General features: G+C 35.3%; 1 protein-coding gene across 3 annotated transcripts in view; it reads left to right on the forward strand.

The window, feature by feature from the left end:
• Window positions 1-26,408, forward strand: part of Thoc2 (THO complex subunit 2) — a 125,821-nt gene that overhangs the window by 92,779 nt on the left and 6,634 nt on the right. Inside the window, exons 22-38 of one of the 3 annotated variants that reach the window (XM_046468767.2) lie at window positions 390-554; window positions 5,598-5,873; window positions 7,072-7,213; window positions 7,674-7,831; window positions 12,506-12,634; window positions 12,925-13,056; window positions 13,141-13,325; window positions 13,829-14,007; window positions 14,246-14,348; window positions 14,988-15,418; window positions 15,622-15,680; window positions 17,175-17,210; window positions 21,349-21,486; window positions 21,825-21,894; window positions 21,977-22,137; window positions 24,178-24,254; window positions 24,739-24,784. In XM_046468767.2, coding sequence (XP_046324723.1) covers window positions 390-554; window positions 5,598-5,873; window positions 7,072-7,213; window positions 7,674-7,831; window positions 12,506-12,634; window positions 12,925-13,056; window positions 13,141-13,325; window positions 13,829-14,007; window positions 14,246-14,348; window positions 14,988-15,418; window positions 15,622-15,680; window positions 17,175-17,210; window positions 21,349-21,486; window positions 21,825-21,894; window positions 21,977-22,137; window positions 24,178-24,254; window positions 24,739-24,766 — 2,469 coding nt within the window. In that variant the 3' untranslated portion in view covers window positions 24,767-24,784. The remainder of the gene's footprint in view (window positions 1-389; window positions 555-5,597; window positions 5,874-7,071; window positions 7,214-7,673; window positions 7,832-12,505; window positions 12,635-12,924; window positions 13,057-13,140; window positions 13,326-13,828; window positions 14,008-14,245; window positions 14,349-14,987; window positions 15,419-15,621; window positions 15,681-17,174; window positions 17,211-21,348; window positions 21,487-21,824; window positions 21,895-21,976; window positions 22,138-24,177; window positions 24,255-24,738; window positions 24,785-26,408) is intronic. The other 2 variants (XM_058571554.1, XM_046468778.2) reach the window with 2 other exon arrangements.

The raw sequence follows: 26,408 nt of genomic DNA on the forward strand, positions 1-26,408 counted from the left end.
ATTGTGTACTATTCAACACTAGGTTTTATTCATTCTATGTAACTATAGTTTGGTACCTGTGATCCACCCTCAACATCTCACTCCTCCTCTGTCCTCATCCTTCTTTGTCTTTAGTGACCACTCTTCTGCTTGCTGCTTCTATGAAATCAACTTTTTTAGCTTCTACATACGAATGGGAACATGTGGTAATTGTCTTTCTGTGCCTGGCTTGTGCCATTTAACATAATGTCCTTCAGTTCCAACCATGTTCCCACAATTAAAATTTGAATTCTTAATTGTTGATCAAAATGTTATTAAAATGACATTTCTTAATCATTTTTGAAAATGTTTATGATGGTTTTTATAGAATGTAACATTCTGTGTTTTTTTGTCTCATTTTAAAAATTTAGTGTCATGATACCCTGGTACAATTTGGTGGGTTTTTAGCATCAAATCTAAGCACAGAAGATTATATAAAGCGAGTGCCTTCAATTGATGTGCTCTGTAATGAATTCCATACACCCCATGATGCAGCATTTTTTCTGTCTAGGCCAATGTATGCGCATCATATTTCGGTAAGTACAGGTATCTTTGTTACCATTCAAGAATGATTCTAAATTCTTAAGTGTTTGAGTTTTAAATGTATTTTAGTTTAATATACATTAGGTCTCTTTAGAGTTATTATCTTTTGTTAATATTCATTTCCAAATGGTGTACAATACAAGTGTATCCTTTTTTTAATAGCTTATTTTTTTATTAGCACTTTATAGTTATATATAGTAGTCAGATACATCCTGACAAAATCATTCATGCATGGAATTTGATTTCAGTTCATGATCTCCCCATGTTCCTTTCCGCCCTCCTTCCCCTCTCCCATTCTCCTTCCTCTATTTATGTAAGTGAAAATACATCCTTTAACAATCAGTCTGTTGGGTGTAGTGGTGCATGCCTGTAATACCAGTGACTCAGGAAGCTGAGGCAGTAGGATTGCAAATTCAAGGCCAGCCTTAGCAATTTCATGAGACCTTGTCTCAAAGTACAAAAAAATAAAATATAAAAATAAAAAAGACTTGGAATGTAGCTCAGTGGAAAATCACCCCTGTGTTCAATCCCCAGTAACCTCCCTCCCCCGCAAAAGTCATTTTATTGTTACTACTCCAACAGTTGTCCTGGTTGATGTCTTATGGACACTTGCAAACTAGTTTTCAAACCCAGATGAGAATTACCAGAGAAGCATCTTAAAAACTCAGCATCCTCAGGCGCAAAATTCTAATTCAGTAAATTGAAAGGTGCTTGGGAATTTGTGCGTGTGTCGTGTGTGTGTGATTTTTTTTTTTTGGTTTTGGTTGTTATTGTGTGTGCGTCTGTGTGTGTTTTGATGCTTGTGAATATGGGTATGTCTCTTGAGTAACATTCCTAATGGCTACAGAGAAACCTGTTTTTTTTTTTTTTTTTTTCCAGAATATTCCTGTCAGATGACTATTACCCATAATGCTTAGAAAGGAAGAAGAATTAACAACCAATGCCTAAAAATTATTGCCCTTTTCTTTTGTTTAGCTTCTAGGAAAGGTGTATTTATGGTTATTTTCTTATTTCCATTTAAATGAAACCATTAAAAAACCTGCCTCAAAATAAGCCAAAGCCTGCCCAGCATGGTGGTACAGGCCTGTAATCCCAGTGGTGTGGGGGCTGAGACTGGAGGATCTTGAGTTCAGAGCCAGCCTCAGCAAAAGTGAGACTTTAAGCAAGTCAGACCCTGAGTCTAAATAAAATACGTAAAAGGGCTGGGGATGTGGCTCAGGGGTTGAGTGCCCCTGAGCTAGCTAGCTTGCTTGCTTGCTTTCTTTTCTTTTCCTTTCTTTTCTTTTCTTTTCTTTTCTTTTCTTTTCTTTTCCTTTCTTTCAGAGAGAGTGAGAGAGAATTTTTTTAATATTAATTTTCCAGTTATCGGCAGACACAACATCTTTTTTTTTGTATGTGGTGCTGAGGATGGAACCTGCACGCATGCCACGCGAGCGCGCTACCGCTTGAGCCACATCCCCAGCCCGCCCCTGAGTTTTAAATCCCTGGCAGCACCCCACAACACACACCAAAAAAAATAAGCTGAAAACTTCCCAAGCATGGCATCCCAGTAGTGACTATATTGGAATTCCAGTGAAGATATGGGGCAGAGTTGATAGCCCTTCCTCAACTGTCACCTGTACTGGTCCCTGCAAAGCATGACCTCTAATGGGAACCTACTTTTCATTCCCCCCTTAGTGCCTTGTCAATTTATGGAACCCCCAGCATATCCTTCATTTTTTCTGTAGACATGGATTCTGGCCTTTTTGTTTATTTGTTGTTTTAAAATCTGTACTATATAGAAATTTCACTTAGGATTTTGGGGAAGATCTTGTTCCTTTCTCTTAAACTAAGATTCCTTCTTTTTTTTCCAGTAGGGACACAGAGCTGTGTAGTAGAGGTATGCAAAAAAGGTGCTGAGAAATGTGAGGTTCAACTGATCGTTTAATTGACCATTCACTGTTAGTGTTTATGTATCAACTGCTACAGTTTTTCACTTCCCTCTAATAACTAACTAAATGTTACTTTATTAGCATCATGCAATGCTTTCTGTCCTCTACACTCTAGTGAGAAAACTAGGATCAGGGAATAGGGTTAGGCCTCTTCTTCCCCTTTAGAATCTCTCAATCCAAATAATTATATGCTATCTTTCTGTAGTTATATCTTAAATTGTTGCTCTACCTCACGGTAGATGTGTCTCAGCTATAGAAACAAGGGATCTGATTTCTTGAAGATCTGAGATGGGAGAATTGCTTAATCTCAGAAATTCTGACTTGTCCTGTACTGAGAAGTGAACACACTAATTGGTGATAATGAACCTTGGCAAACAGGATCACCTGGTTGTCTGAATTTTTTCTGGTCAGAAAATGGAGCAGGTCATTCATACCAGTAACTACTTACCTATTTACTGGCCCATGTAAAATATTGTTTCTGTGTTTTTTAAGAGACAGAAAATCAAAGAAGTGGAATTTCCTTCTCAGGGCTAAGGAGAAAAACAAAAGTATATGAAGTTGGTTATATAGTCCATGCAGAGAGAACTTCTTTTTCATGCCCCTCTCTGAAAAGGGAGTTCCTCAGCAACATAGGTTGCACTGGGTGGTCATCCATACTGCCCTGGGGATCCTTACTTTTGTATTTTAGGTGAACTCCTTCTTTTGAAGAGCCTTTCATGAAAGAAGGAAAGTGCATGAATATTAGAGGATTGTTGGGTTCCTTCCATAAATTGGTGATTACAAGTCTCTCTTGAGAATAATTCAACCAAATACTGCTCAGATTTTTAGGCCAATAAGTAAAGAGCTTTTTGAATAGTAGTCAGAAGTACAGTATATTTTGATTTGTTACCAGTTCTATTCCATACATCTTGTTTCCCAGGTGACTTGTGATGTAGAAAACTGTTTGATTCTTCTTTCTACTGAAGATATGAGCTTCAAGTGCTAGTTAGTTTAACTAGACCAAGAAATAGTCATCCTAGGTAAATATGAAGTACCACTGTTTTTTCTGATCGAGCTTATTTTTCAAACTAGATAGGGATTAGGAGGAGGCCTAGCCATAGAAGTCACAGGTTCAGAAACAGAGGACTGGGGAGACTGGGGTTATCAAATAGCCCTCTCATACCTGTAGCATACTTTCTACTTTTAATTGTTGAAACATATTGAGACACAGGTTTGAAGGAAAAGCTTTGCCCCAGTGCATGTTCTAAGTCTTTCTCAAATTAGTTAGCTATGTTATCCAATGCATGTAGTTTCAGCACTGTTTTATCCTGTGTTTTGTTAGACCTTAGCAGGTGTCATTCTGCTCATCTAGATTCATATTAGTTACCTTCAATAAGATCCACTTTATAAATTTAAAAACCCTGTGTTCCCTGGTTGCTATTCTCTCAGGTCTCTAATGTAATTGAGACTTACACTCATAACTAGTTTTCTTTGTTGTTGAGAGCCACAGCCAAAGGGGCCCCAGCAAACTTCCAGCTGCCAGCTGGAAAAACCCTCAGAGCCTCAACTGCCACCACCGGCTTTCCACAAGCCTCTCTCTCCCACACAAGCTTCTCTCCACCTCCCACAATCCTCCTGCTCTTGAGGCCGATTGGCTGGGTCACGTGGGCGGAGCCAAAAAGTCCCCCAATGAGCAGCTCCGTGGTCTGAAAGGGCAGGGAAACAGCCCAATGAGCATCACCGCAGAGGAGCCAATCAGCTAGATGTTGCTGGGGCCGAGGAGCCAATCAGCTAGATGTTGCTGGGGCCGCTGTGAGCCAATCATCAGCCAGCAGCTGGAAGTTTGCTGGGGCCCCTTTGGCTGTGGCTCTCAACACTTTGTAGCTTTGTCACTTGTATATTCTCACTGTCATCATGTTCTCTAACATGGAGATAACAGGAGATAAGTCTTCCAACTTCTAGAACAGTACTAAGGACTTGTTATGCTTTTAGTTCATTGAACCTAGGGGTAGAGCAGCATCCAAGGCACTTAGGAAGTAAGGCACCTAGACTGTAAGGAGTTGAACCTCTTGCCTATTAGTACAGAACTGGTATAGAACCTTTGACCTCTGCATCTATTTTTGGGTTACATGTTTAGCACAAACTGAAAGACTTAAGTTCTTTCCTAACACTTTAAGGACGATGCCTAATCCAAGTGTAATTTTCCTGGTGAGAGCTCTTTTATCCTAAAGAGACTGATGGACATGAGATAATAACAATTCTACTCTGTATTACTTTTCTTTTTTACATTTCCTCTATGGACTAATACACAGTCCATCTTATACTAACAAATTTTTTTCTCATATAGATAAGAGGATGGCCCTTCCTCTGACTTTCTTCCAAGTTAGCATATATTAGTCAGGCCAAAGAAGCAATAACATTAGTTATCACATGCTTTAAACTTCAATATACCATAGCTAATTATAGAAAAATTTATTTGGCTTAGCAGTAGAGTAACCAGCTGGTCCCGGTTTGCCTTGAACTTTCCCAGTTTTAGCACTAAAGTCTTGCATCTGGGTAAACCTTTAGATCCCTGGCAAACCAGGACAGATGGTCACCCTACTTTAGCAGTCTTAAAGAAATTTTCTCAACTTCCTAGAGTTGATCCATCTTATTAATTGACAAATTGTAATAGTTGGTGGAAACTGTGTGCAGTGATACTACGTTACATCTTTGGTTGGCTGTTACTAGTTCCATTGTACTTCTTCACTAATGTTACAACCCTCCTTGGTTCTGTCAAACATCTCAAAAGGAGGACTGGAAGCCCTGCATGTTCCGTCCCTGATAGAGGAGTAAGATGGAGTAGGGTGGGGAGAATGGTTGGGGGTACATATATCTTGTTCACTCACTCAGAAGATCAGCTTTTATTAAATCTCCTGAAAAACTCAGAACATGAGACTAAAGATTGGAACAGCTTCCAGGGATGATTTATCTTATGTTAATGTTCAGGAACTAGAATTTCCATAACAGTTTTAAGATGGTCATCTTGATTCTTTAAAAGGGAATACAAGTTTTTATATCATGAAAGTCAAAGCTATAAATTGTGTTGTGTGTGTATGAATTTTTTTTTTTACTTTTTATCTCCAGTCAAAGTATGATGAACTTAAAAAATCAGAAAAGGGAAGTAAACAGCAGCATAAAGTTCATAAGTACATTACGTCATGTGAGATGGTGATGGCTCCTGTCCATGAAGCAGTGGTCTCCTTACATGTTTCCAAAGTCTGGGATGACATCAGCCCACAATTCTATGCCACATTCTGGTCATTGACAATGTATGACCTTGCTGTTCCACATACCAGCTATGAACGAGAAGTCAATAAACTTAAAGTCCAGATGAAAGCAATTGATGACAATCAGGAGATGGTATGTTTTTGTTCTAGCAACTCAAGTGCAATAACTTTATGGTAATTAATTCAGTGTTATTCCATATTTTGTTTTAGCTCGGGATTCTTGAAGCTCTTGTTGCTGAATAATATTTTCTTGAGTGGGTTTAATGGTAACCTCTTAATTGGTGGGGCAGAGGCTTGGTGAATGGATGGAAATTATGATTAATCAAAAAGCAGTTGAGGAGGCTGGGTTGTGGCTTAGTGGAAGAGCGCTTGCCTGGCATGTGGTGAGAACTGGGATCGATTCTCAGCTTTTTTTTAAAAAAGGTCCTTTGACAACTAGAAAAGTATTTAAGAAAAAAAATGCAGTTGAGTTTGCTTTTCTTCTGAAGGCTGTGCTGGTAACTGAAAGTGACCTATGTGACTCCAATTGCAAGAACAGTAGGACTTTCCAGAAGGGGAACTCTTTAGAGAAGACTTTCTTAAAGAGCTGAGTCTAGAGTCAGGCAGGCCTTGGAAATATGGAGGTAAAAGGGACACCACTCTATAGTGTTCGAGTAAAGGAAGAAATAGCATAGTGATAAATTTATATAGTAAGGATGGTGCCAGATTATATAAGGCATTGAAAGATAGAAAAATAGATGAAATTGAGGGGGCTGGGGATATAGCTCAGATGATAGAGTGCTTGCCTCACATGCACAGGGCCCTGAGTTCAATCCCCAGCACCACCAAAAATAAAAAATAAAAATAGATGAAATTGAGAGCTGCTTTAGCTAAGCAGGGAAGTAATAATCATTAAAAATGGTACTTTAAAAAGGTTATGACAGCAGTATTAAGGATACTTTTGATAAGAAAGGAGCATGCATTAGGCTAGAGACCCTAGGTGACTTTTCTGGGTAATTCATTATGAGATAGAGACCACTGACCACGGTCACGATAGTGGGATACTGCAAATAATTGGGATATATTAATAAAGAAGGAAGAGTCAAAGATGACTCCATGCATGCCCCAGATGGAATTTATCATTGTTAAGGAAGGTGGCCTGGTGTGCTAAGACTCTGTGACACTGTTCTGGATGTGATGAAATGGAGGTGAAAGTAACACATCCAAGTGGATCTACTGTACATCTGTATTGAAATTATTACAAAGTGTCAACATTTAGCTGTTAAATTTTTTAATTAAAAAGGGAGGGTAATGTGCATATAGTTAGAAAGTATCTAACTTGTACTTTGTAGCCTCCAAATAAAAAGAAAAAAGAGAAGGAGCGTTGTACTGCTCTTCAGGACAAACTTCTTGAAGAAGAAAAGAAACAGATGGAACATGTACAGAGAGTTCTACAGAGACTGAAATTGGAAAAGGACAACTGGCTTTTAGCAAGTAAGTTGTTGGAAATATTACATATCCCTGCTACTGCTAAATTACAAAAACAAACCTTTATAACTTTGGAGGTGTTGAAGTGTATTGTTTGTATTTCAACTCAGTATTCACTATCCCATTCTTTGGTTATTCATTAATGCAGAATCAACTTCACATTTCCACTGAAGGAACTGATTTAGTTTGAAGTGAAATTAATTAACTCATAACTATAATATTGGCAGCTTATCATTCAACTTTTCTGTATAAAAATCATATTTCTGGGAAAATGGTAGATAGAATATGTACACATTGAATAAAAATGATAGTCTTATCCCAGGCATGACCTTTTGGTTACAAACTATAAATAGTTTGTGGTTTTGTAGCATTCTCTACGCTAAAGTTAATATGTTGTCATATTTAGTGGCCTTGAGGCACGTGAGGAAGAAATTTACCACTTAATATATTCTTCCCTTATTTTTAGAATCTACCAAAAATGAGACCATCACAAAATTTCTACAGCTGTGTATATTTCCTCGATGTATTTTTTCAGCAATTGATGCTGTTTACTGTGCTCGTTTTGTTGAATTGGTACATCAACAGAAAACTCCAAATTTTTCCACACTTCTTTGCTATGATCGAGTAAGTTCTTTTTATTGCAACTTTAAAAAGTCTCACACAAAGATAGCTAAAACATTATAGAGGTATTGTGTGTTTGGTTAAAAGCATGAACTTAAGAGCCAAGTGGCTGAACTTGAATCCTAGCTCTACTACTTTCTAGCAGTCTGATCTTTGACAAGTTATTTAACTTCTCTGTGCCTCAGTTTTCTTATCTGTAAGATGGGACAAAAGCACTTGCTTCATGAGATTGTTGTGATGATTAAATGAATCACTACACGTAAAAAGCACTTTGAGTAATAACTGTATGTAACAGCATTCAAGATTAAGCTATTAAATCATCATTTGAATTTATGTCTTATCATCATAGACAGGATTCTTCTCCATTCTTCACTTCTCTTTTTTTATTTTTTTTTATTGGTTGTTCAAAACATTACAAAGCTCTTGACATATCATATTTCATATATTAGATTCAAGTTGGTTATGAACTCCCAATTTTACCCCAAATACAGATTGCAGAATCACATCGGTTACATATCCACATTTTTACATAATGCCCTATTAGTAACTGTTGTATTCTGCTACCTTTCCTATCCTCTACTATCCCCCCTCCCCTCCCCTCCCATCTTCTCTCTCTACCCCGTGTACTGTAATTCATTTCTCTCCTTGATTATTTTCCCATTCCCCTCACAACCTCTTATATGTAATTTTGTATAACAATGAGGAGCTAGATATCAAATCATGGTCTCCCTCCATTACCATGCAATTTCCCTTTTCTCTCCCTTTCCCTCCCACCTCATGTCTCTGTTTAATGTTAATCTTTTCTTCCTGCTCTTCCTCCCTGCTCTGTTCTTAGTTGCTCTCATTATATCAAAGAAGACATTTGGTATTTGTTTTTTAGGGATTGGCTAGCTTCACTAAGCATAATCTGCTCTAGTGCCATCCATTTCCCTGCAAATTCCATGATTTTGTCATTTTTTTAGTGCTGCGTAATACTCCATGGTGTATAAATGCCACATTTTTTTAATCCATTCATCTATTGAAGGGCATCTGGGTTGGTTCCACAGTCTAGCAATTGTGAATTGTGCTGCTATGAACATCGATGTGGCAGTATCCCTGTAGTACGCTATTTTAAGGTCTTCAGGGAATAGTCCGAGAAGGGCAATAGCTGGGTCAAATGGTGGTTCCATTCCCAGCTTTCCCAGGAATCTCCATACTGCTTTCCAAATTGGCCGCACCAGTTTGCAGTCCCACCAGCAATGTGCAAGAGTACCCTTTTCCCCACATCCTCGCCAGCACTTGTTGTTGTTTGACTTCATAATGGCTGCCAATCTTACTGGAGTAAGATGGTATCTTAGGGTGGTTTTGATTTGCATTTCTCTGACTGCTAGAGATGGTGAGCATTTTTTCATGTACTTGTTGATTGATTGTATGTCCTCCTCTGAGAAGTGTCTGTTCAGGTCCTTGGCCCATTTGTTGATTGGTTTATTTGTTATCTTATTGTCTAATTTTTTGAGTTCTTTGTATACTCTGGGTATTAGGGCTGTATCTGAAGTGTGAGGAGTAAAAATTTGTTCCCATGATGTAGGCTCCCTATTTACCTCTCTTATTGTTTCTCTTGCTGAGAAAAAAACTTTTCAGTTTAAGTAAGTCCCATTTGTTGATTCTTGTTATTAACTCTTGTGCTTTGGGTGTCCTATTAAGGAATTTGGAGCCCGACCCCACAATATGTAGATCGGAGCCAACTTTTTCTTCTATCAGACGCAGAGTCTTTGATTTGATATCTAGCTCCTTGATCCACTTTGAGTAAACTTTTGTGCATGGCGAGAGGAGGGGATTCAGTTTCATTTTGTTGCATATGATTTCCAGTTTTCCCAGCACCATTTGTTGAAGATGCTATCCTTCCTCCATTGCATGCTTTTAGCTCCTTTATCAAATATAAGATAGTTGTAGCTTTGTGGATTAGTCTCTATGTCCTCTATTCTGTACCATTGGTCCACCCGCCTGTTTTGATACCAGTACCATGCTGTTTTTGTTACTATTGCTCTGTAATATAGTTTGAAATCTGGTATCGCTATACCACCTGATTCACACTTCCTGCTTAGAATTGCTTTTGCTATTCTGGGTCTTTTATTTTTCCATATGAATTTCATGATTGCTTTCTCTATTTCTACAAGAAATGCCGTTGGGATTTTGATTGGCATTGCATTAAACCTATAAAGAACTTTTGGTAATATCGCCATTTTGATGATGTTAGTTCTGTCTATCCATGAACAGGGTATATTTTTCCATCTTCTAAGATCTTCTTCTACTTCTCTTTTTAGGGTTCTGAAGTTTTCATTGTATAAATCTTTCACCTCTTTTATTAGGTTGATTCCCAAGTATTTTATTTTTTTTGAGGATATTGTGAATGGGGTGGTTTTCCTCATTACCATTTCAGAAGTTTTGTCGCTGATATACAGAAATGCCTTTGATTTATGCGTGTTGATTTTATATCCTGCCACTTTGCTGAACTCATTTATTAGTTCTAGTAGTTTTTTTGTAGACCCTTTTGGGTCTTCTAGGTATAGAATCATGTCATCTGCAAATAGTGATAATTTAAGTTCTTCCTTTCCTATTTTTATGCCTTTAATTTCTTTCGTCTGTCTAATTGCTCTGGCCAGTGTTTCGAGAACTATATTGAATAGAAGTGGTGATAGAGGGCATCCCTGTCTTGTTCCAGATTTTAGGGGGAATGCCTTCAGTTTTTCTCCATTGAGAATGATGCTAGCCTGAGGCTTAGCATAGATAGCTTTTACAGTGTCGAGGTAAGTTCCTGTTATCCCTAGTTTTTCTAATGCTTTGAACATAAAGGGGTGCTGTACTTTGTCGAATGCTTTTTCTGCGTCTATCAAAATGATCATATGGTTCTTATCTTTAAGTCTATTGATGTGGTGAATAACATTTATTGATTTCCGTATATTGAACCATCCTTGCATCCCTGGGATGAAACCTACTTGATCATGGTGCACAATTTTTTTGATGTGTTTTTGTATCTGATTCACCAGAATTTTATTGAGGATTTTTGCATCTAGGTTCATTAGAGATATTGGTCTGTAGTTTTCTTTCTTTGAGGTGTCTTTGTCTGGTTTCGGAATCAGGGTGATGTTGGCCTCATAGAATGAATTTGGCAGAGCTCCCTCTTTTTCTATTTCCTGAAATAACTTGAAAAGTATTGGTATTAATTCTTCTTTAAAGGTTTTGTAAAACTCTGCTGTATACCCATCCGGTCCTGGGCTTTTCTTGGTTGGTAGTCTTTTGATTGCTTCTTCTATTTCATCCATTGATATTGGTCTGTTTAAGTTGTGAGTATCCTCCTGACTCAGTCTGGGCAAATCATATGACTTAAGAAATTTATCGATGTCTTCACTATCTTCTATTTTATTGGAATATAGGTTTTCAAAATAATTTCTAATTGTCTTCTGTATTTCTGTAGCATCTGTTGTGATATTGCCTTTTTCATCCCGTATGTTAGTAATTTGAGTTCTCTCTCTTCTCTTCATTAGCATGGCTAAGGGTCTGTCAATCTTATTTATTTTTTCGAAGAACCAACTTTTAATTTTGTTAATTTTTTCAATATTTCTTTTGTTTCAATTTTGTTGATTTCTGCTCTGATTTTAATTATTTCTTGCCTTCTGCTACATTTGCTGTTGTTTTGCTCTTCCTTTTCTAGGGCTTTGAGATGAAGTGTGAGCTCATTTATTTGTTGGTTTTTCCTTTTTTTGAGGAATGACCTCCAGGCGATGAATTTCCCTCTTAAAACTGCTTTCATTGTGTCCCATAGATTCCGATATGTTGTGTCTGTATTTTCATTTATCTGTAAGAATTTTTTGATTTCCTCCTTTATGTCTTCTGTAACCCATTGATCATTCAGTAACATATAACTTGAATCCTAGCTCTACTACTTTCTAGCAGTCTGATCTTTGACAAGTTATTTAACTTCTCTGTGCCTCAGTTTTCTTATCTGTAAGATGGGACAAAAGCACTTGCTTCATGAGATTGTTGTGATGATTAAATGAATATCTACACGTAAATAGCACTTTGAGTAATAACTATATGTAACAGCATTCAAGATTAAGCTATTAAATCATCATTTGAATTTATGTCTTATCATCATAGACAGGATTCTTCTCCATTCTTCACTTCTCAAAAAAAAAAAAAACACAAAAAACACAATAAAAAATTTTACATCTTCTTGCCTACATAAAATCAGGGAAGCTTTTTAGTGTGGTCATATTCACAGATTTTTGCATCTGGCTTTTTTCTTATATTGAATTACTGCATTTTGTGGTTTAGAAATGTCGTACATTATAGCATGTCAGCTGCCTATTTTAGTTGCAGTTTTGCTTCTGCTTACTGTCCCCCAGTCCTAGTCATATTTATAGCTGTCTTTAAGAAGTTATTATGTGATAATGATGATAGGTTTTTTTCTGTCATAAATCAGCTTTCTTTATAAAAGTTCTTTTCTTGTTGTTGCTTTATGAATGTGCTATTATCTCTCAATAGCCAGACTCTCCAAAAGTCTCTGCAAGTATGAATATAAAAGGGGAAATACATTTTGACTGAATTTACCTGGTATGACTTGCTATAATACAATGTTCTAATAATTAAACTGGTTTGACCTTGGCTTTTTTTTTTCTTAACTACTTTTCCCTGTAGGTTTTCTCTGACATCATTTACACAGTTGCAAGCTGTACTGAAAATGAAGCTAGTCGATATGGGAGATTTCTTTGCTGCATGTTAGAGACTGTGACCAGGTGGCATAGTGATAGAGCCACATATGAAAAGGTATGATAAATACCTTATGTTTTACTCATGTATAGAATGACCACTTGCAGTAATCTTTAGATTGTTCAGTTTTAAAAGGGAAGCTGAGTTTAAGATCCAGTTGTAAAGAATAGCATACCTTTTTATTCTATTTTAAATTGGGATCATGCAATAATCCAAACCTTTGTGTGAAAACTACTTATCCAAATATTCATGCTGTTTTTATGTGGAATCATTGATCTAGTATACTTAAGTTTCAGCTTTTGTTTTGTCAGATGTAACTTTAAAAGTGACAAACTGTTTTTCCTTAGGAATGTGGAAACTACCCAGGATTCCTTACCATATTACGGGCAACTGGATTTGATGGTGGAAATAAAGCTGATCAATTAGATTATGAAAATTTTCGGCATGTTGTACATAAATGGCATTACAAACTAACCAAGGTAAAAAAATTGGGTTTTTAAAAAGTATTTTCTCTTCATATTTGTACTTAATAATAATAATGGATCTTAAAATGTTTGTTGTAGGCATCGGTACATTGCCTTGAAACGGGCGAATATACTCACATCAGGAATATCTTGATTGTGCTAACAAAAATACTTCCTTGGTATCCAAAAGTTTTGAATCTGGGTCAGGCTTTGGAAAGAAGAGTGCATAAAATCTGCCAAGAAGAAAAAGAGAAGAGGCCAGATCTATATGCATTGGCTATGGGGTAACAAAATTATACTTTAATGTAATTTATGAGACTAGCTGACAGAAGGATTCTGAAGACTTTAAAATGTTTTACAGTGTTGAAGTTTATCTTCTGCCTTACTTCAGGAGATTATGGGAGATTATGCGCTCATGTTCCCACAGGCTGGTGAGAGTTGTCACTTCTGATTATCAACTTCCGGTCTATACTGGATGATAGTGTCACAAGTCATATATACTACGTCTCAAATGGGAGGAAATGTAATATTAACATCATAGTGAATTTATCAGATCTTCAAGAGAAAAAAAAAGTCAGTTTAAGGATTAGTTTATTTTGAAGTTATTTTTAAGAAAGTATTTAGGACTCTCTAAAAGCACCTTTAAGAAATTACTGAAAATTAATATTTTTTAATTCTCTGGAACCAAGTAGTTGAACAAATAACTTGCTAATTTTATTCTTTTAAACCCCATGTTTGTGCTTTTTGACTTGTATTTGTATATTTAAACACTTTGTGCGACTTTCAGCTACTCTGGGCAGTTGAAAAGTAAAAAGTCATACATGATACCTGAAAATGAGTTTCATCACAAAGACCCCCCTCCGAGGAATGCTGTGGCCAGTGTACAAAATGGGCCTTGTGGTGGGCCTTCTTCATCATCGATAGGAAGTGCATCTAAATCAGATGAAAGCAGTACTGAGGAGACTGGTATGCTTATTTGTAGAAACTTATAAATAATAGTTTTTGTTTTATCATATTGGAATGTTTTATATCATGTGACAAGTATGGTGCTAGCCTAATATTATAATTTTATTCCTTAGGTGAGAATATGTAACTGTTAAAAAGTAATCATTCTGCTGATTCTAATTATCCTCTAATCATTTGGCTGTGAAATTGTTTATTTACATTTAGGGGCTTGTTAAAGAAAACCTTATTTTTATTTCAGATAAATCAAGGGAGAGATCTCAGTGTGGTGTGAAAGCTGTTAATAAAGCTTCTAGTGCCACACCAAAAGGGAATTCAAGCAATGGAAATAGTGGCTCAAACAGGTAGGAACATAGTGCCATATGTCACAATTCTAAATTTCCTTTAATTGGCCTCATTAAGCATAAATTGAAGGAGGGTAGTAGTTGAGCAGTATGAAAGTCATTTAAGTTGGACTTTAAAATTTTGTATATACCCCTATTTTGATGGTGTGTGCTCACCATCTAAATTATGGTTTAGCAGTTTTGTTTCCCATGTTGGGATATTCAGGGAGATGTAGGTGGTGAAGTTAGAAAAAAATTTAGGATAGAGTGATTGCTGTGGGCAATCTGAGTAAGTCTAGTTAACCTAGGAAAAGCGTACACTAATTTAGAGTAGTAAATCCATCCAGCTCAATAATTCATCCCCTGATGCTAGCACCCTTGGTTGATTTGTGGAATATATTTTTGTATTTTACTTTGTTAGCCTCAAAGATTATGAATGTGTACAGAAAGAACCTGATGTTCTTATAATTTGCTTTCATGAATTTGCTTATTATTTACTGGATAAAGAAATATTTTCCTTTTTACTTAAGTTGTCCTTTACTTTTCAAAGGATTCCTCTTAGTTCTAGGATTTTTGAAGTCAATAAGAAACCCTATTATGATTTTAAACATGGAATATATTTTATGAGTATTTGTCCTAAAATCTGCTTTTATTCTTAAGCAGCAAAGCTGTTAAGGAAAATGACAAAGAAAAAGGGAAAGACAAAGAAAAAGAGAAAAAAGAAAAGACTCCAGCTACTAGTCCAGAGGCCAGGGTACTTGGTAAAGATGGTAAAGAAAAACCAAAGGAAGAGCGGCCAAATAAAGATGAAAAAGCAAGGGAGACCAAGGAAAGAACGCCTAAGTCTGACAAAGAAAAAGAAAAATTCAAGAAGGAAGAAAAAACTAAAGATGAGAAATTCAAGACGACTGTTCCCATCGTAGAATCAAAATCGACTCAAGAAAGGGAAAGAGAGAAGGAGCCATCCAGAGAAAGAGATATAGCAAAGGAAATGAAATCAAAGGAAAATGTTAAAGGAGGAGAAAAAACAACAGTTTCTGGGTCCTTGAAGTCACCTGTTCCCCGATCAGATATTGCAGAGCCTGAAAGGGGCAAGTGTGCCTTTCTTTATATTTGTTTACCTTTTTGTTATTTTAATGTGCATTTGTTTGTTGTCTCCTTGTTTTGGTAAGTTATGTAGAGATTTTGCTAGGGAGATGAACACATGATGATCTTAAAAGTTGTTCCTTTTCTTTTAAGTGTTTGGAAAACTGGAAATACACTCTATTCTGACCATTTCTTTTTGTCCTAACAGAACAAAAACGCCGCAAAATTGATACCCACCCTTCTCCGTCACATTCCTCCACAGTAAAGGTTAGTATAGCCTGAGGAAGGCAGCGTCCATGTTAGGCTCACCTGTTTGGAATACCAGTGTCCTGACTTCCTTCAAGTCTTGTGCCAAGTATTCACTGGAGCCACTGGAGGTTTTATATTGCATTAGAAAATGAATTTTTTCTGTATTGGTGGACTGATATTTTTTCCTATTGAGTATTTTTATTATAAAAATGTTAAAACTTCAAGGACCTAGCACTAATTTTGTAGTGTTTCAAAGTGCAAGAGAAATTTTACCCAGAAGTGCCTCACTGCTTTAAGCAGGCTTTTTTGGAGTGCAATGGTAGCTACAAGCAAATGAATCTTTTCAGCAGAAAGAAGCCTATTTTTCAGCATAAATATTGAAGAATATATAGCACTGAAGACTTCCTGGATGATACAGGATAAACAAGATACCTCTGAATTCATCAAGCTTCTTGATGAGCATCATACCGATGTGCCTTCTAAGAAGGAGTCTTGAAAGGAGTTCCATTTTAAAGTCTCCTTGGTGATCAGTTCTCCTGTAGTTGTGTATATTCAGTGAGCATGCAGCTTCTGTTGTATCTTCCCTTGGAGGTTTGTTTATACCCATTGGGTTCCCAACAAGTTGAACCTTGCGTTACGATAAGAGCAGATGTGGCATCCAATCCTACCACCCAGCAAAGAGAAACCCCAGGCATTCAACTGCAGCACAAAATCGTGGGTGTAGCCTTCTTGAAGACTCAGGGTAGCCATTCCTTGCTCCATATTTAATTTTAATACTAAAGTCATCTAATTTCATGGAATCTTTGAATTTGCAGTACGTTGAACTTTTAAAACTGTAAGTTATTAATTCTTCATCAAGAGCACTGTGGTGGAATACCGTAATTGATTTCTTTTTCTTTCTTCCTTTTTTTTTTAATACTCTTTTTTTTTTCTTGTGGGAGTTATGAGATTCACCAATCATAGGTGCTTTGCAAAAACAGTGCTCTACTCTTTTGTTGAATATATTTTGTTTTATTATAATATAATGCCACTAAATTTTTCAGCTAGGATTAAAAAAATATGTATAAGAGTTTTAAATGAAGTAAAGTTTGGAATTTTCCAATTAAAGAAGGACTATGAAAATATAAGTTAATTTTCTTCCACAGTAACCTCCACTATTTTAAATATTTTGTGGAGAAAAAATGTTTTGCTTTCTTAACCCTCTTAAATTACTTAAAGCATAAGTGCAGAGATATTAAAAAAAAGTGGCATTGACATTTACAAATTTGAGCAGAAAGAATGAAATTTTTTTATTTCTTACATCAAGTGCATATAATTTAGTTTTTTTTTTTTACATAATTCCATTACATAGTTTTTTTTTATTGTTGATATTCATATTGATAATGATATCATGGAATTTATCTTCACAAGAGGTAGCTGATTTATTTCCAGGTTACAGCCATACTTCCCAAAGTTCCTCTGGGTTCTGAGAACTATGCCAGCTCACCTGTCATCTCCATTCATTTTCTACAGGACAGTCTCATCGAACTCAAGGAGTCTTCCGCAAAGGTTTGAGTCTTTTAAAATCATCATGCCTAAGTAAACCAAAAAGTTCTTTACTTCTTTTTTTTTTTCAGTAGATACTCTCACACTAGTAAATTATTAAGCCAGGATCAGTGGGAAAAGGTACCCTGTTTACTTAGAATTTCTTATCACAAACTAAAAGAACAGATGACAATGGTCCCTTTACAGAGATTGTTATTAAATATGTGTAATGTGGCAACATTTATATAATCTATCCTTGCTTGCTGTGTTATGCATTCTTTTATGCTTCAAAATTTGAAATAAGTTTAAGGTTTTGGAGGGGAGAGTTTCTGGTTTGTTTTGGGGCGGCATAGGGTTATTTAATTTCTCGAATCTGACAGACTATTTTGGACTGTTTTTTTTAAAGACAGCTCAGAAGACCAAAAAGGTAATTTGATGGATTCACATAACTTTTTAAAAAGCTGAGTCCATTTCAATCTGTAAATTTTTAAAATATTTCCTTTCCTGAGATATCTTTTTGGCAGTTGTAGCATAATATCATGAAATACAGTTAATATAAAATAATAATTCCCCTGGATGGGAATACTCAAATTGTTGTTTGTGTTTATGTGTCAGTATTTTTATTATTCTACTTTTCTGGGTATTCTGCTACTAAAAATAGTGTACAGTTTGTGTATCATTACAATTATGGAGTTATTTTCAGTATCATAGTTGAATTGCTTATTGTTCATGCCATTTTGCTATAATTATAAAATTCATACTCTCCTTTACTTTTTCTATTTTATTGCCTATTTGCTAATTATGATTCCTTACTGATGGACCAAATGGAACTTTGAAAGTCACTTGACATGACTACTAACTGGTTTTAGACCTATAGCTTTATAATGAAATGTCTGTGGATTCTGGGCAAATAAGCACTACTTTTTAACAGTGTAGATTAGCTAATGTGCTTGTGCTCTAAGAATGTGGCATTGTTTTTAGAATATACTATATTGATCAAAATAGTATCAGGTTTTACCATGAGTACCTTTAACAACAAAGTAAAACCATTTTTTTTGGCTAAATTAAATATGTAATGCAATATAGTAGGTCTTCATAACCAGTTTGGGATTGTATGTGCCAGTCTTAACCATCAGTGGCATGTGTGGGCTATTTTAAATTCATGGGTTAACAGTCTTGTATTTATTTACTGAAATGTACTATGAAGCAGTTTGAGATCTGCTATTAAAAAATTAACTGAATTTTCTAAACAATGAAGAAAATTACGGTTTCTCACATACGTAAAACACTTTTGAAAATAAAATGTGAGATGACATGTATTTGTCTCATTTCATTCTCATAACAGTGCTGTGAAGCTATATAGGGCAGATGGTACTGTCTTTTTGACAAATGAGAGGCTGAAAAAAGTTCTTGAGACTTCCCAGTGGCATACAACTAGTTAGTATCAAAATGGGAACTAAAATCAAGGTTCCTCTATTCTTAGCACCCATTTCAACAGCAGTAGAAAGGGAACCCAGCTCCTTTAGTGTGTTTTTATTTTTAAATTATAGTGATTCAAGTCAGTTTCCCCACCTTTTTTTTTCTTTAATGACAACTTTGTGGGCACTTAATATTCAATTACTTATTCTGCGTGCAACCAGAAAAATTTGAAAATGGCATATAAATATGCTTCTAAAATTATGTGACTCATACCACTTTTCAGATCTTTAGTGTTTAGCATGATGCTCAGCAATAAATTAGGTATTCAATACATACTTGAAATGAACTCTTAAGCCTTTGGACTTTGCTGAAACATCCAAAGTACTGTTATGTGTAGTAGCTGATGTTGCATTTTTATGTGTCTAGAAAGTTTAATAGCATATGAATGTGTTAGAATACAATTTTTTCCTGGACTTGAGTGATCTCTAAAATTGATTATGCATAACCTCACCGTTTCTGGGATAGCTTTCCATTTTCTAGAGTTTGGAGGATATGTGTTTTGTGTTATCATGTCACTTGTGCATATAAAACTGTTTCCCTGCTTTTAGGTATGTTTTGCCTCTGGGATTCTCTCTTTTATTAATTTTATTTGGCAAAGATATTGAGCACTCATTGTGTGTAGTTAGCACTAGGAAGTATATAAAAATAGAAAAGACACCCTAGCTCTGATAGCATACCAAAAACTATTATGATAAAAACAAATGACATGAAATTAATAGGGAACACCTGTTATAGTCAATCAATCAATCAATAAAACGAGTTCATTGGAAAATGAGTTGCAGAGTTGAGGCATGGTTGCAGTGCTGATGGCTATTGAGCTGTGTCTGAAGGCTAAGTAGGATTTTAAGAAATTAAAAGTGAGTAACCATTTTAGTAAAGAGAACTACTGGAAAGATTCAGAGTTAGGGAGCACGATGGCCACAGCATAGAACTTCTTGGTTTGCTAAACAGTAGGATGTAATTCTGAAAAATTATGAAGGGGTTGGAATGCCTAAGCTAAGGAATATATATGTTTTATTCAATAGGCATGAGAAACTGTTTTTGCAGAAAAAAGTATTGTGATTATAATTATTCTTAGAAAGACAGAAAGGAGGAATTGAATATATTTCTAAACTAAGAGTTTCTAATTGTGTGTCAGTTGAGCTATTTGACTTTTTACATCAAGAATGAAATATTTAACTATTAATGCCTGAAGTAAGTCATGGAGGTTTCTCAGTTCCTTGCAATACAGAATACAAGTAGGCACAGGTATAAACATCATTCTTGCAGAGAGTTGTGTGCACGTGCATGTACACACACACACACACACACACACCCCTCTTTTCTTGGGAGAAATAAGCAATACTTCTTTTAGAAAAATCTTTTTGAGATTTGTTATTTAAGTCATACCCAGCAAGAGTATCTTTTAGGCAAGTACTTTTATGACTGTTTATCATTCTCTTGCTCTTTGTTATTAATAAACATTTTGTATATTTCAATTGATCATCAACTTTTAAACTTTGAAATTTTAAAAAATATACTTCTGCATTGCTATGGCAATATTTCTCAGCCAACTGAATTGCAATTGTTTGGTGTAAAAAAAAATGTTTAATTCTCATACTGATGTCTTCCTTTTTCTTGTATTCCTTTGAATACCAAAGAATTCCTTCATGTAAAAATATTTGACTTTTGTCTCAATATTCTGTTAATTTCTAAGGTACATCTGGAATTGTGCAGTTATGTAATGGAGTTGTATTTGGTATTCTGTTGCCTAATATTTGAATGTATTAAATTAAACATAAACTTGTAGGATGGTTATAATACCCTAAGATTAGGTTTGGGGCTATTTCCTGACTGTTGCTTAAATATTTTCTTTTATAGTGGATTTCCATATTTATAACTTGTATAAGTAGGCTTATCTCTCAGTTATTTAGAGTTAGAATATCCTTGATGTCTGATTGTTATCTTGCCCCTCTGTCTTTCGGCAGAGAAAGAACAAGCAGAGGAGAATATATGTTCATTACTTTCCAGTATTTTAGTAATGTAATCACCCTCATCTGACATGATGGCTTTTTGAGCTGATTAGAACCAATTAGACAAATTTCATACTCAGTTGTGGTTATTTGAGAAGTAGAGAATATGCAGCAGTTTTGATTTACATTTATAAAAAAATAATTTTGGACAGTTGCTACATGGTTTACACTGAGGCAGAAAGGACTTGCTAGTAAAGTCTTAGCTCTGTTTTATTTTTATACTTTTGCTCACAGTCATCATTGACTGCCTATTCATGGATGGTAAGAATTTAAAATTTCCATGATTGTGCAGAGGTTTGTATTTTTTTATGCAACACAGAAAGTCCAGTCATTGTTTTCCACATATGGACTCTAATATTTGTGGTTATAGGTCTTTACAACAGATTGATGATGAGGACTCTGGCTAGTGAATTTACTAAATAAGGAGTCTCAGTCAAGGCAATAATGAACTGATTGAGTTTAAGTTGCTGTTTTTATAAGGACAAGACATGAAACCTTTGTATTTGTGTGATGCTCTTTTATTTTATCTCTTGTAATACAGACAGCTGACCAGTTTTAACTTTGGGTCTAACTGCCACTTGTCTTTCATTTAATAAACAAACAAAAAAAACCCCAAAGATTCCAATACTGGAAAACTAATAATCTTTAGTAATATTGCCTTAATTTAACAGCTCTACATTAATCATACTCCTCCACCACTGTCCAAGAGTAAGGAGAGAGAAATGGACAAGAAAGATTTGGACAAGTCAAGGGAAAGATCCAGAGAAAGAGAGAAAAAAGATGAAAAGGACAGGAAAGAGCGGAAAAGGGTTTGTACTTTTTTAAAAACTAGTTTGGAAAGTTGATTATTGTATAGTAGTGTGTTTACCTTTCAAAAAATACTAGTTTGTTCCATAGCAGTCTGTTGTTTTGAGTTTTAATTGGTATTTTCACCCTAAAGTGTGTTTGCATCTTCTACAGTAATAAGGATCTTCAGCCTAGTAATCTCTACCAGCTCTGCTTGTCTTTCATGCCATTTTACCAAGTATGTGAAACTGCTGCAAATATTCTCCAGTGCTAGTTAGCTGTGCCTTTCTTGTATAAAAGTAATGCTTTAAAATAAAAGCATAAACTGTTGATCAATGTAGTTCACAATTCTTGGTTTTAGGATCACTCAAACAATGACCGGGAAGTGCCACCAGACTTAACCAAGAGGCGTAAAGAGGAAAATGGAACAAGTAGGTAGATTTATTGATACCTTCAAAACAATCATCAAATAAATCAGAAAAGGCTTTTATGATTTCTCTTTTGTAATTTTAGTGGGGATTTCAAAACACAAAAGTGAAAGCCCATGTGAGTCTCCTTATCCAAATGAGAAAGACAAGGAAAAAAATAAGTCAAAATCTTCAGGCAAAGAAAAAGGCGGTGGTGATTCATTTAAATCTGAGAAGATGGATAAAATCTCTTCTGGTGGCAAGAAGGTAAATTAGGAATATAATGGAACATTACACTTTGAAAAAAATCAACCCTTTGAGAATTTGGCAAATATTGATTATTTTTACCCTAGTCAAGTCATGTTTTTTGTTTTTAAATTATTTGATATTGGGAAGAAAAGGCATTGGGGGAGGGCAAATTATGTGTTTTGGGAATTTGAACCAAATCAGTCCCAAATTACTGGGAGGGTAGAGTTAGTATACCTCTGAAATTTCCTGTCCTCTCTTCTACTTCCACCTACTTTTGTCTTTGAGTTTTAAGCTTTCTTTGTGTGTGTGTGTGTGTGTGTGTTTTTTTTTTTTTTTTGCTACCCACAATTCTTTGCTTTTAGTGTCTTCACTCCTGAAATTAAAATATAATATCATGGATTCTCCTTGACCATTACAGTGTCAAATTCTTTATTAAATGGGATTTGAATCAATTTCATAATATTTTATCCGAATAATAAACTCATTAGAAATTTGTATTTGGTTTTAAAATTAAGTATAAGGTATATTCTCTTATATGCTAATGGATAATATTCAAATTAAATCTCATACATGTGACATCAAGTAATGTCATTACTAAAGTGTGTTTGCAAAGCATTATTATATATATTCATAATATATGCAGTATATTAGTAGTTCACAAATGCAGTTTTAAAAAATTAAAAAGGATTTTGAACGGTTTAATTCTGTTTGCCTCCAACAATAGGCTGCTCCTTTTAAATGTGTTTTTTAATTGAGGTAAAACTCATATAACATAAAATTAAGTATACAATTCAGTGGCATTTAGTGTGTTGATAATGTTACACAGTCATCTCCATCTAGTTCCAAAACATTTCAGTTGTCCTAAAGGGGAACCCTATATCTGTTAAGCGGTCACTCTCTACTTTCCCTCCTCCCAGCCCCTGGCAACTATTAATCTGCTTTCTGTCTCTATGGATTTACCTATCCTTAATATTATATATAAGTGGAATTGTACAATAATATGGCCTTTTATTTCTGTCTTCTTTACTTAGCATGACATTTTTTGGGTTCTTCCATGTTGTAACATCTTTCATTACTTCATTTCTTTTTATGAGTAAATAGCATATGAATATGCCACATTTGTTCATCCATTTTTTAGTTGATGGATTTTTAGTGTTTTTTATCTTTTGACAGCTATGAATAGTACTACTACAGGTAATTGTGTGCTGTTATGAAGTATTTAATCCTCTTTTGTATATACCTAGAAATGGAATTTCTAGGTTATATAATAATTTTATGTTAAACTTTTTTGAGGAATTGTCAAAATGTTTTTCCCAGTGGCTGTGGAGTTTACATTTCTTCCAGCAAGTGATCAGGGTGCAAATTTCTCTACATTCTTGTCAACACTGGTTATTGTTTGCTTTTTTCTTTTTTATAGCCATCCTAATGGGTTTGAAGTCCTATCTCATGGTTCTTATTTGCATTTCCTTAATGAATAATGATGTTAAATATCTTTTCATTTGCTTGTTGGCCATTTGTATATCTTCTTTGGAGAAATCTATTCAGAAAGCTTTGGCCGTCTAAAAATTGAGTTGTCTATTTGTTGCTCAGTTGCAAGAGTTTTTTTTTTTTTTTTTTTTAGAGAGAGAATTTTTTTTAATATTTATTTTTTAGTTATCGGCGGACACAACATCTTTGTTTATATGTGGTGCTGAGGATCGAACCCGGGCCGCACGCATGCCAGTTGAGTGCGCTACCGCTTGAGCCACATCCCCAGCCCCAAGTTTTTTTTAATTAATGTATTTTATATACTAGATCCCTGATATAGTTTGCAGATATTTTCTTCCATTCTGTAGGCTGTCTTTTTATTTTTGTGATGTGTCCTTCGGTGCATAAAAGTGTATACTTTTGATTGAGTCCAGTGTATTTTTTTTTCTTTTATTGCTTGTGCTTTTGGTGTCATTAACTTTTTGAAGAAACATTATGGCTGTTGGGTGATGAAAAGGGATTTTGAGCTGATTGTTGTTTTAAATGTGTTTGGTTTCCCTTCCCCCCAACTAATTTCACCATTCCTTATAGGAATCCAGGCATGATAAAGAAAAGTTAGAAAAGAAAGAGAAAAGGGACAGTTCTGGAGGAAAGGAAGAGAAGAAACAATATCCTTTTCATCTTAATATTAATTAATAATTTTCGGTAGTTTTAATGGAAAGCTTTGGTACCCATCATGTTTAGAATTATACATTTTGTAGTATGTAGTCTAAATACTGTGGAAATTATTAGTTTGAAAATGAACTTTCCAGTTAATCTTCTCAAATGTATGAAATCTGAAAGTGGGAGATTTCATGTTCTTGTTTTGGTTTTAAACTTCTGTGGTGACTGAGGTGTCTTTTGCCAACAATGAATTTATTGACCCTCTGACAGTATTGTCACCAAGAAGAAAAAAAGGAACAGAGGGCCTTGGGCTGGGAGCATGGTGAATAGAAGGGCAAAATGATGTGGCAGATGAGCAGAGCTGATAAGAGTTTGAGTCTACCAGGCTGGTAAGAGCCAATTAGACTTGGAAGATGAGGAATTGTATTAAAAGGTGGGATGCTATTCTACTGTCTCCCCAAAGTTGTTTTCCCTTAATTTGTCATCTACTCATAAGTCCTCGGACAAGCACAGATAATGAAGACTTTCAGCCAAGGTGAGTGTTTTCTCACCTTCTTTTCATTTAAAGATAGAAATATAAAAATAAGATTGGATAATATTGAAGAAACAAAATCAATTTTGCAAGATAAAGCTACCTGAAATTTTCACTTAAATATAATGACCAAGTCTTTTGGTACAGATGTAGAGTAAGATTTGCAGTTATTTTTAAGCTGATTTCATTTTAAGTTTGTTGATTAGCCACACTTTAGGCTGGGGAAAGCATTGAATGTATTTAAGAACATCTGGCACTCTCTTTGTCACTCATTCTCATATTTTCTAGATTATTAATTCCCTTTTAAAAATACCTGTAGCCCTGTAAGTCTTGGTGGTATTTGCATTAAAGAAGGTCACAGAGCTAATTGAGCCAGTACTCAAACCCAAGTATTTAGTGTTTTCTGTTGTTCTTTTTGCCTTGTTAGGTAAATGAGTTATCCAAAGGTTTTTTAAGTTTTTGTGCCTTTTTTTCCTACCACTGTCCATGTTTTGCAACGTCAGAAAATAAGGTCTGTGCTTTTATAGAATTTAAATATACAACTTTGTTTACAAGGTAATACATTTAGTTTTTTTGTGAGATATAAAGTGTTTTAAACATCTTAAGTAAATTATGTGTATCTTAGTATTTGGAGTGTTCAGACTTTTTTGGTGATACTGTAGGATTATCAAAGTCTGTAGGGTGATTTGCCCCCTACATTTAGTAGTTCCAAAGAGACATTCTTGAAGTTGTTGACTGTGCTTTTTTATTGCCCATTTTAGTTGTCCTAATAGTATTAAGTATACCTGTTCTCTCTACCTTGCTCCTAGTGTTATTGGCTGCTGCAGTTTTTTTTTCTAGTGCAACCAGATAGATAACCAGGGTTATTCATAGTTTAAATTATAAATGAGAAATGTCTGAGAGCCAGTTCAGTATTAGAATAAAGGTTTTAGGGGGTGGGTTTTGTCATGTTTATTTTGGCTGCAAAGCAGGGATTTAAGGTTGTCAGGTTGGTGACCTCCGGATAGTGGTGTGCCTTTTGTGTTTTGTTAGCTTGTGTTTGTTATCTAAGTAGTAGACCAGGATAAACAAGAGTTCTGAAAGAGAATATAAAATTTACTAGCTTTTTTTTTAAATTAAGAAGATTGTAAAAGAAATACTGTTGCCCATCCTTCAACTCTGCCCCACCCCAGCTGTTTTCCTTGCTGGGGGAGGGGGGCTAGAATTCCTTTCCTTAGTTCAAACACTTAAACTTTGTTATTTTAATTCTTAACCTTTTGTTTTGTTTTGCTACTGAGGATTGAACCCATGCATGCTTTACCACTGAGCCAAATCCTCAGTCTGTTTTATTTTTATTTCTTGGTACTGGGGATTGAACCCAGGCTTGCTTTACCACTGAGCTATATCCACAGCACATTTTATTTTATTTTTTATATTTTCTGTTTTGAGGTAGAGTCTCACTACATTGCTTAGGGACTCTAGGCTAAGTTGCTGAGTCTGGCCTCAAACTTGAAATCCTCCAGCCTTGACCTCCCAAATCACTCGCATTATTATGCAAGCATCACCATGCTCCCTTATGTTTTTATTTTGAGACAGGGTCTTGCTAAGTTGATGAGGGTCCCACAAGTTGTTGAGGTTGGCCTTGAAC

The sequence above is a fragment of the Marmota monax genome, unplaced genomic scaffold, assembly GCF_021218885.2.
Source record: "Marmota monax isolate L192 unplaced genomic scaffold, Marmota_monax_Labrador192_F-V1.1 WCK01_AAM20220418_F8-fsc00054, whole genome shotgun sequence".
In the NCBI taxonomy this organism is placed as follows: domain Eukaryota; kingdom Metazoa; phylum Chordata; class Mammalia; order Rodentia; family Sciuridae; genus Marmota; species Marmota monax.